The following is a 10,426-nucleotide window of genomic DNA, read 5'->3' as shown; positions in this document are numbered from 1 at the left end:
GCAGCAGCTAGTCTCATCCCTGCCCTGCACTGCACTCCTGGGAAAATGAGTCTGAGGCTTCCCATCTCTCTAAGATGCGATGTGGGCTGAGACCTAACAAGCTCATGCCACACGTGCTGGGTGATCAGCAGAGCTGCTGGGGATAGCTCTGACCTTGCTCTTGCAGAAGGGTGGAGGTGCCCAGAACCCCTTCACGCTAGCTGCCTCCTACATTTTGACCCTTGCAAAGCCATTTAAGGGAGTCTAAAGTCCTGGGCCTGTTTTCCGCACGTGAAGGTCAATGTGCATGCCGAAGGCTGCTCGGATCCCCGGAGCGAGGAGCGCCAGCCCTGCTCGGAGCCAGGCTTGCCGCGCTCCTGGGGGACGGATGGTGCAGGAATAGCTGCAGTGCCCGCACCAGAGCTGCGCCCCGTATAAATAGCTAAAGCACAAAAAACCCTCCCCAAATATTTAAAACAAAATAGCTAAAGCACAGCAGCGCCTGCGTCGCTGGGGGACCTCGGGGTGCCGCCGGGGCACCCAGGGCGCACGCAGCCCCCCTTTGCTTTGCAGCGGGTGCGCTTGGTGGCATTAATGAAATACCCACCGGAGCAGCAAGCCCTTGCAAGGACCGCTTAAATATTCATGGCAAAGAGACACCCTGACGCCATCGCCCCCGGGACGGAGCGTGAAGCTCAGGGCGAGGAAAAGGGCTGGAGCAGTGGCTGGGTGTCTGACGTGGCCCACGCGCGCACCTTGGGCAGGGGTGCTGCTCCGTGTGCCCGGCCTCCCGCTCCCTTGGGGACCTTCCCCTTGCAGAGGGCCAGGCTGGGAGGAGGAGGAGGAAGAGGAGGAGGAGGAGAAAGCAGGGCAGGTGCAGGCATGGTGGGGGGGGTGACAGTGCTGCATAAAAGCAGGAAAGTTGCCACAGATTTAATTTCCATAAATGCTTTTATTCTGCAGATATTTTGATGTTCTGATTTCCCAGTGGGTTTTTTTGTTGTTGTATAATAATAATAATAATAATAATAATAATAATAATAAAACAGAGCAGTGACATTTTGGACTGAAAAGCCTCTTTCCTACAGCCTTTCTCCTCCTCCCCCCCCCCAACTCCTGAAAATGGTGAGGTTCATCTCGGAGGGCGTCCGTGCTCCCGGGTTGGCCTGGAGGGCGAGAGAAGGCAGGCGGCCGGAGGAGGAAAGCGCCGCGGGCAGCAGCTGCCGCCGAGCCTCCTCCAGCCGGAGAGGGCTGTTTTCCGAAAGCTGCGGGGAAGAGCACGAGCGGCTGCGGCCAAGTTCGCCCGGGAATGCTTTTATCCATTCCGGCTCTGTTTTTCTTTTTCTTTTTTTTTTTTCCCTAGCAAAGCCTTGCTCCCCCTGAGAGCTCCTTAAAAATAAATAAATAAATAAATCGCACGGGCAGCCGTGGGGATCGACGCCTCTCGCCGTGACCCGCGCGGTATTTTCGGCGGCTTTGCCTTATCGTGGCCGTATACTTAGCTGCTGATGTCAGGGCGGCTCGGCCCCGTACGGCGAGGCGCGCGCGCTGCCTGGCACGGCTCGGCGGCCTCCCTCCCCGCGGGCTGCCGCTGCGGGTTTGCTCCCCCGTCGCGGCTCCGTAGCCTCTGGGCATTAGCCAAGCTGCATGTTACGGGAGCAAACTGGTGCATCAAGTGCAGAGCAGCAGCCAGGACGGCTGCAGAGAAACATCCTCTCCCCGCGCAGCCAGCACAGGCTGCGCCGTCCCAAGCTGACCGGCTCCGGACACGCAGCCGACGGCAGCCCGAGGGCTCCGCCGGGGCCCCCCGAGGCAGAGCGGCCGCAGAGGGCTGCCTGCCCCGACGCACGCGTGTCCCCGTGTCACCGCTGCGGCTCGACGGAGGAGCCAAGTGCAGGGCGATAAAACCCCGGCTCCCCCCGCCGCAGCCCCCTCCAGGGCGGGGGGAGCCGAGCGGCTCGGTGCAGCACTTCCCTGTCTGGATACGATGCAGAGAAGTGGAGGACAGGTGGGAAAAATCCGGCGGGGCGTACACTTCACATAAAAAAGCGTTTAACTCCAGATCAGCGCTCAGCTTCCAGACTGAACCCTCCGGTGGCAGCCCCTCTCCCTGCTCAGAGACCCCCGTTCTCCTCCGAGCTCTGCCCTAACTTTCATCCCCTCGCCCTCGCCCGACGGGACCCAGCGAGGCTGCGGCCGCGAGAAGCTCCCGGGAATCCTGGCCGGCTCCCAAGAAGCTCAGCTCACTTTCCAGTGAACAGGGTGTAATAACACACAGCAAATAGAGCAAGCCAGAGCTGCACAGCCGGGGAGGGTTCAGGACTTCAAACGAGAGGCTAGGAGACAGGACCGGTAAGAAGATTAAATTATTATTTCAGTGCATGTAATCTTCTGTTTCACAAACCAGCACTGCAGGTGTGAGAGGCTGGGCTTTGGAGAAGAGGCTGTGACCACCTGTGGTCCTACAGGATTTTATTTTTTCTTTTCACCAGCTGGAGAAAAAAATTAAGCAGCGACGTTTCTAACAGCAAGGTGACATTTCTGGGGGTCATGGAAAATCAGATTACTCAGCGAGTAGGAAAATGCGGAGCCACTCAAAGGCATAGTGTCAAGGAAACCTGTCTGCCTGAAAACTTCACCCCGGTGAAGCAGAAGCCCTCCAAGGAGCTGAAGCCCATGCTCGGGGCCATCGTGCTCGGCCTCATCCTCTTCATTGCTGCCGTGGTGGCCTGGTGCTACTACACAGTGTCCCTGCGGAAGGCAGAGCGACTGAAGACGGAGCTGATGGACCTGCGTGCGGACGGGTTTGTCATCAAGAACCAGAACGGAGAGGTGGTTTTCCGCCTGGCCTTCCGGTCGGGGAGCCTCGACCTGGAGTCGTGCTCCAAGGAGGGAGAGATTTTGAGCTGCACACGGTCGGACAGGGGGCCGCTGAACTTCTTCATCCAGACGGTGAAGCCCAAGGACACGGTGATGTGCTACCGCGTGCGCTGGGAGGAGTTTGCGGCCGGCCCGGCGGTGGAGCACACCATGTTCTGGGAGGACGCCCACTGGTACGGGGGCTCGGAGATGAGCACCCAGCACTGGCCCATCCGCCTCGCGGGCTACCAGGAGCCCGTGCCCTACGTGACGAGCGACGTCTACTCCTTCCGGGACAGCTTTGGGGGCATCCTGGAGCGCTACTGGCTCTCGTCCAAAGCGGCGGCCATCAAGATCAATGACTCCGTACCCTTCCACCTGGGCTTCAACGCCACAGAGCGCACCCTCTTCTTCCAGGCCCGCTACAAGGATTCGCCCTACAAGCCCCCGCCGGGGCAGCAGCCTTTCCCCGAGCTGAGCTACCGCGTGTGCGTGGGCTCGGATGTCACCTCCATCCACAAGTACATGGTGCGCCGGTACTTCAATAAGCCCTCCAAGATCCCTTCCGAAAATGCCTTTCGCTACCCCATCTGGTCCACCTGGGCCCTATACAAAAAAGATATTGACCAGGATAAACTCTTGAGATTTGCAGAAAAGATTAAGAAGTACCGTTTTAACTGCAGTCACATTGAAATCGATGACACGTACACACAAGCATACGGGGACTTTGACTTTGACCCCATCAAGTTCCCCAATGTGACCGAGATGTTCACAAAACTGAGGGAGGATGGCTTTAAGGTGACCCTGTGGACTCATCCCTTCATACATACAGATTCCTCCAATTTTGGGGTGGGGATCGAGCGCCAGCTGTTCATCAAGGAACCATCGGGACGGCTACCAGCCATGGTGGAGTGGTGGAACGGCATTGGGGCCATCCTGGACTTCACCAACCCGGCGGCCCGGGACTGGTTCCAGAGCCACCTGCGGCAGCTCCGCCACAAGTACGGCATCTCGTCCTTCAAGTTTGATGCCGGCGAGACTAGCTACCTACCCAAGCAGTTCAGCACCTTCCGGCCGCTGTCGGACCCCAGCATCTGGTCGAGGCGCTACACGGAGATGGCCATCCCCTTCTACGAGCTGGCCGAGGTGCGGGTGGGCTACCAGTCGCAGAACATCTCCTGCTTCTTCCGCATCATTGACCGCGACTCCGTATGGGGCTACGAGCTCGGCCTCAAGTCCCTCATCCCCACGGTGCTCACCATTAGCATGCTGGGTTACCCTTTCATACTGCCAGATATGACTGGAGGAAATTTCCTCCCCAACAAGACGGAGGGTGCAGTGGAGATCCCAGACCGGGAGCTCTACATCCGGTGGCTGGAGCTGTCAGCCTTCATGCCCTCCATGCAGTTCTCCATCCCGCCCTGGCTCTACGACAAGGAGGTGGTGGAGATTGCGCAGAAGTTCACGGAGCTGCACGAGTCGCTGGTGGCCCCGCTGCTGCTGGAGCTGGCCGGGGAGGTCACGGACACGGGCGACCCCATCATCCGGCCCATTTGGTGGATCTCTCCCCGCGACGAGGCCGCTCACAAAATCGACTCCCAGTTCCTCATCGGGGACACCCTCATGGTGGCCCCCGTGCTGGAGATGGGCAAGCAGGAGCGCGACGTCTACCTGCCGGCGGGCAAATGGCGCAGCTACAAAGGGGAGCTGTTTGAGAAGACGCCGGTGCTGCTCACAGACTATCCCGTTGACCTGGACGAAGTTGCCTATTTCCTCTGGGTTTCATAACAGACTCCTCCACCAGCTTTTCAATAGGCTCTGGAATTTATGAACAAAAATATTTAATGAACTGGGAATTTTGGTAGCTTTAAAAGTAAGAATACCTTAGTATCATCAGATTAGAAGTAGTCATTGTGACCTCTGTTTTGTGTGACAATACCTGAAGAACAACTCAATCATTAAAATATATTGGATGGACATCTTGGCCATGGCGGTACGATAAATACAACACGTAGAAACACAGTCTCTGCTTGTAATCATTTCCCCACAAGAAATGGTATGCGCATTTTTGTTTTGTGGGGGAAATTGAATGGACTCTGTTGTTATCCAGTTGTACTGCTGATCCCCTAAGATATTTACAACTTTTCATTTATTTAGTGAAGGAAGTAGTTGGAGAGGGTAGTTAAAAAAAAAGAAAAAGAAAAGAAAGGAAAAGAAAAGTCTGTGATTAACCTAAAGACAGAGGGATCAAATATTCAGATGGTGCTTCTGATGCAGTAGTAAAGGGCGTTTGCATTTCCCATGGACTGAGCAAGCACAAAGAAACTTTAGCACTCAGTCATTTTTCCTGCTTTGCTGGGAGAAATTATGGAAAAAAAACTTGTCTCTGGTGTACAGTCACCAAAGCCTGTAAGCATATGCTGAAATCTTACTAGCATCTGAGCTTAATCCAGAGAGACCCCCCACCACTGACTCATAAAAATCCTCTCCACTTACTTCTCACCTCCCGGTAGCACCAATGCCACTGCTGCGGGGAAAAATTCCCTTGGGAAAAAAAAAAGAAAAAGAAAAAAAAACTCCTTGACATGACTGAGTGTCCTAGGAGAGTCCTGGTGTCTCCAGGCTGTGATGACCCTTCCCAAAAGACACATTACCAAAAGAGAGCCACATCTCCAGCCCCAGCTGTCCCCCAGGCACAGCTGCTGTCTTATTCACGTTCTCAGCTCCTTTGGCCATGCAGAGCCTTGCTGCCAGTGTTGGAAATGGCTCATGATGTCTGACAGATAAATAAGCTTGGATGCAGAAAAAAACACAGCATGAGAGTGGGTGATGCTGGCCACAGCCAAGCCTCCTCCCGCTGCTGGGTGCCGGTGGTGCTGGGGAGGGGGTTGGCAGCTGTGGGGTAGAGCTGTGCATGGCCCCAGGGCGGGAGGGAGCCCCTTTCCTTAGGGGCGCCCCATGCACCTGTCCCCTCCCCATCCTGCCCTGCTCCTCCTCGGCGCTTGGAGGCATGGGGTGCGTAACCAGCACACTGGGTGCGCCCGGCCCCCCGCACAGCGATGCTGCCCGGTTCCTGTCCCCTGCTAATGCCAGGCTCAGATGTCTCCAGCAGCCTGGCCCCATCAGAGCATCCGTCTGCTTTGGTGCTTGAGCTAAGCAGCCCCCAAACCGGCTTGGATCCAGGTGCTCATCGGTGGGTCTGTTACGCTATAAGGACCCAGCATAGTCATGACTGCCCCCCCCCAAAAAAAAAAGCAATCTCAAGTGATGGGCTGGGGATGAGCCAAAATATTTGCTAGCTGTCTCTAAGGGCCAGGTGAAAAAATAATTAACCCATGCCACTGTAACGCTCTTGCAGGCATGGCTATGGGGAGGGAAACCCAGTAACATGGAAGGCAAAGCAGTGCTCTATCTGACAGCAGTGTTCGGGGCAAAACAGACTTTCTTTGGGTCATTACTGCAGACATCCTCCTATCCCAGCAAAGTGGTTTCCACCTGAGGACGAGACCCGCTTTCCCACGCACTTCCACTCTTGGCTGCTGGTTTGGGGTCCCGAGGGTCATTGGCAGCTGGGCTCCGGCAACCGAAGGATCTCGGCAGGCATCAGCCCTCCCTGCCAACCCCAACCCTTCCTGTTTTATTATTTTTCTCCTCTTTACTCACTGCCTCTTACCCAGCACAGCAGGGGCTGAGCCGAGCTGCAGGCTCCCGGGGACCTGCAGCTCTGTGCCGAGGGGGTTGCGTGGGGCAACCCGAGCAAGCGGCACCCCGGGAGCAGGCGTCGCCCCGGGGCCCGCGCGCTGGCATGTGTCAGCACCCTCCCGCTGCGCTGTCGCAAGGAGAACCATGTGTTTGCCTTGCTAACAAGCTCCGCATTTGCCAGCTCATCTCTTCTGTCACTAGCCGCCGGCTGCCTGCTTCTTTATTGCCCTTAATCTTGGGCAATCACTTATCTAAAAATCACCTAACCTCCCCACTCAAAAAAAAAAAAAAAAAAAAATATCACTCCCTTTCTCTAGTTGGCCTCTGTGTTTTTGCACCAGCCAAGTCCATCTTCAAGTTTCTCCCCAAGAGTGAGGGACCTGCAAGTTGGCAGTCTTGCATGGTTCAAGCCTAGCTATGACTGAGGAGGTTGTTCTTTTCCTAAGGTTGCCAGCCTGGCTGCGTGCCCAGAGGGAATCTGTTGTTGTCAGCTTGTCCTTTTACCGTGTTTCTCCCCAGACTTGGTCTGCATCCATCTTCCTGCTTTTTTTTTTTTTTTTCCCCCTCACTCTTTAATAAAAGCTGTGATTTCCGGAGGGATCGGACACATCCCTGGCGGGGCTCTTGCAGGTCAGCAGTCACTGCCCTGCTCTCACCGCTGGGAATCTCTCTGAAATTGCGTCTAAAATGAACTGGTTTTATGCTGGAGCCTCCTGTACTTTGCCAATAACACGTCTGCCTGTGCCAGACACGGCTGCGGAGCGCATTTTGCAGCACGACTCGGCATCTCCCTGGAGGTGGGGGGAGCCAGGAGCCCCCTCTGAGCTAGCTGGACACAGCGCAGAGCTGAGCCCCCGTTCCCGGTGGGGCTCATACGCCTTCCCTGGGCACAGCCCCAGCTTTTAGGGGGAAGCAAAATAAAAAGGTAAGCTCTTAGACGAGTTTCGTGACCTCTGTTTCCTCCTCTCACGTAGCACTTCAGTGCAAACCCTGCCTTGGTGTCTGGGTCCTGTAATGGCAAATAGCCAAACTGGCCTCCTCCCGGCATCCTGATTTTCTGGGGTGTCAGAGAGGAGCCTCCTCTTCATCAGTGCTTGCAAGCAATCTCAAACTGTACATCCCCAGTAAGCAACGTGGAGAGGCACCCCCTACACCCCCAGTATCAATGCCAATGGGCCCTTTGGGGCTGTGACACATGGGGCAGGTGCCTCTAACCTCCTTTTCCCAGTAGAAATAGGAGCAAAGCTGCCTGGGTCCTCCCCAGGGGCTGATGTAGCAGCAGGATTCAACTGGGCATGGTCTTTTCCAGGCGAGTCTCAAGACTCAGCTATTCCCTTTGCTTTAGGGATCCATGGGAGGGTGATTCCTGATGCAAACCAGCCCGTGCTGGAAGATGGTGCATTTTTATCCCAGTCCCCCACTGAGGGCAGCAAACAAGGGCAAGGGAGCAGCCAGTTCTCATCTTTAAAACAGCTGTCAAAGCTTCAAAATACAAGTTTTAAATAAATCAACACCCTCAACTCTAATTTCAGTGAAGTCTAGGGCAAAAACTCCCAAATGTGTTACTGCCTGAACAACTGGCCCCACTCATTGGGCATAGATGGACATAGTTAAATTTCCTTTTGTTTTTTCCAAGTTTTATATCAATCGAGGCAATTAATGTTACATTATGTTGTTTCATAACAATTATGAATTAGAAAAGCAGTAAAAACACAGCAACATTATAGTCTGACTTAAGAAGGCATGTGCAAACACAAGCATCCATTAAACCCAATAGTGCAAGCTTCAAAATTCAATCACATCAACAAGTTGACCTGCTGCTCAGCCATGATCAGACATGGACAGTGGTATGAGCCATACGGACTGGAAAAGGTTTAACCAATCCACCAAACTTGCCCCTGGGCATTTCCTCGGCTGAGTCGAACAAACCCTGTTCTGGATGGTGACCCATGGTGCAAGTTGGGGAAATGATCTGAGGCTAGTAGTTCCCAAAGCTTTTCTGCATGGACTGCTTGTGGTCTGCAAGGCTCTACAGATTTTATAGCTGGACTGCAGAACTAAAGTGGTGTTTTTAATAAAAAATTCAATGGAAAGGATACCTAGAAGCCTGCAAAACATCTCGAAGCAGCATTTCCAAGCTACCACTCTCAGCCAAGCCTCTGCTGAAGACAGGCTGCTGAAGAACATGTCCTCAGGATGTGGGAAAGCGTTGGTCCCATGGGCCCTTGGACATCACCCATATGGACCCTTGGTCAGCCATCCACTCTTCAGCTTCATCCCTTATGTTCTTGTAACAGCAACTTTACTTTGTCTCCTAGCTGGAGCTTTGAACAGCCATAGGCATTTATGCCCTAACTACAGCACCTAGAAAATGATAGTCTATAACTGTATTCATTTATGAAGATAGTTAAATTAAAAAAATAAACTTTTGAGAATAAAATTCTTTCTTTTGAGAGGAGGGGAAAGAGGACAGAGCATCTTTGGGCATTTTCCTCCAGGTCTTTCCTGACTGCACCTAGTTGAACTTCAGTGCTTCCATGGCACAGCTTCTAGGATGCAGACTTTATAATCGCCTAACTCACATGAAGGTCCCAGCTTGTCACCACATCCAAAGGGAAACTAGAAAGTACAGCTGGAACCCCAGTTTCTTGTTCATCCAGGGTGGTATAAATTTTGGAGTAGCCTACAGCAATTCAGAGACCCAGAGACATGAGGAGCGTCCACCTGCTCCAAATGGTCGGTGTGTTGGTTCAGTCAGGATGTGCGGACAGTCAAGCTCGTCTTTGCCTTTTGACTTCTCTGTGACATGTTCACACTTCCCAGGTTCCCTTGAAGTCCTGAAAGTCTTTGCTGTAGAGAGGGACCAACATCTCTAAGAACAGAGTGGAAATTTCTTTTCGGTGATGCTTTTTCTTGACCTTGCTTGTGATGTCCTTGTCCTTCCTTTCTGCACTGGTGACAGCAGCGCTGCAGTGACATGGCCATTTCAGTCACAGACAGAGCCAGGCAAGTGCCTGTCAGCCACGTCAAATGGTGTGAGAAGTTATCTCCCAAAAGGAGAGACAGTAGTAGTGTGTGCGAGCTCTCCTCATCTGCTCCAGTGCAAAGCACTGCAGGTTTTCTTAACCCTTGAAACCACGTGAGGAGATCTAAGACACGCATCCCAGTACTCCCAATATTTTGATAATAAAAGGATGCTAATGGGAATGCCGGTTCACTCTTCCCCAGCTGACATAGCCTGACTCCTTACTAGTGAGGCATGTGGCGAGTGACACAGCAGAGGAAGAGAGGAGAAGACGTGCAACATCTGTGGGTCATGGTGGGCTCCTTTACATGCAGTCCAGTGTTTGGGAGTGTAGAGTGTCACTGGCAGCTGGACTGTGCAGCAGAGCACAAAGCCACTCCCAAGACAGGGGAGAACAAACTATTTCGCAAGGCAAGGTCAAAAGTGAAGAACTGGATCTACAGCCTTAATGTTTTTCTGAGGCTGGAAATGAATTACTGAGGAGTAGGGTCAGGAGGAAATTGTGCAATGGACAGGGCTCAAGCCCTCTGTCTACCCTAACGCAGCACCTGAAGCCGGGGAAGAGCAGAAGGCTTTCTCCACACCTCACCTTCCTCAGAGGCCGCAGTTAAACTTGTGTCCATGAGCTCCTCACCTTCATCTCCTCCCTCCAGTCTGAGGTGCTCTGGCCACTTATGGCAGGGGTCCAGAATTAACACTCTGCCAGAGGGTGTCTGTACGTAGTACAAGGACGACTATTTAGACTGATGCCAGGGAGCAAACCTGGGACCTTCATATCTAGAAACAGAAGAAGCAGGCTTTGCAGCTGAGCCTAGGTCACATTTGTGCATCTGGGGGACAGGGACCCATAGGGCTCTCCTA

At 53.6% G+C, this 10,426-nt stretch overlaps 1 protein-coding gene across 1 annotated transcript; it reads left to right on the top strand.

The window, feature by feature from the left end:
• Positions 1-1,869: 1,869 nt before the first annotated feature.
• Positions 1,870-4,856, top strand: LOC134153422 (myogenesis-regulating glycosidase-like). The gene is made up of 2 exons (XM_062599600.1): positions 1,870-2,331; positions 2,472-4,856. Exon 2 carries the CDS (start codon positions 2,530-2,532, stop codon positions 4,624-4,626), a length of 2,097 nt encoding a protein of 698 aa, XP_062455584.1. The 5' UTR covers positions 1,870-2,331; positions 2,472-2,529; the 3' UTR covers positions 4,627-4,856.
• Positions 4,857-10,426: the final 5,570 nt, after the last annotated feature.

The sequence above is a fragment of the Rhea pennata genome, chromosome Z (genome assembly GCF_028389875.1).
Source record: "Rhea pennata isolate bPtePen1 chromosome Z, bPtePen1.pri, whole genome shotgun sequence".
NCBI classification, from domain to species: domain Eukaryota; kingdom Metazoa; phylum Chordata; class Aves; order Rheiformes; family Rheidae; genus Rhea; species Rhea pennata.
Note: the sequence above shows the minus strand (reverse complement) of the source record. Positions and strands in the feature narration are given on the sequence as shown.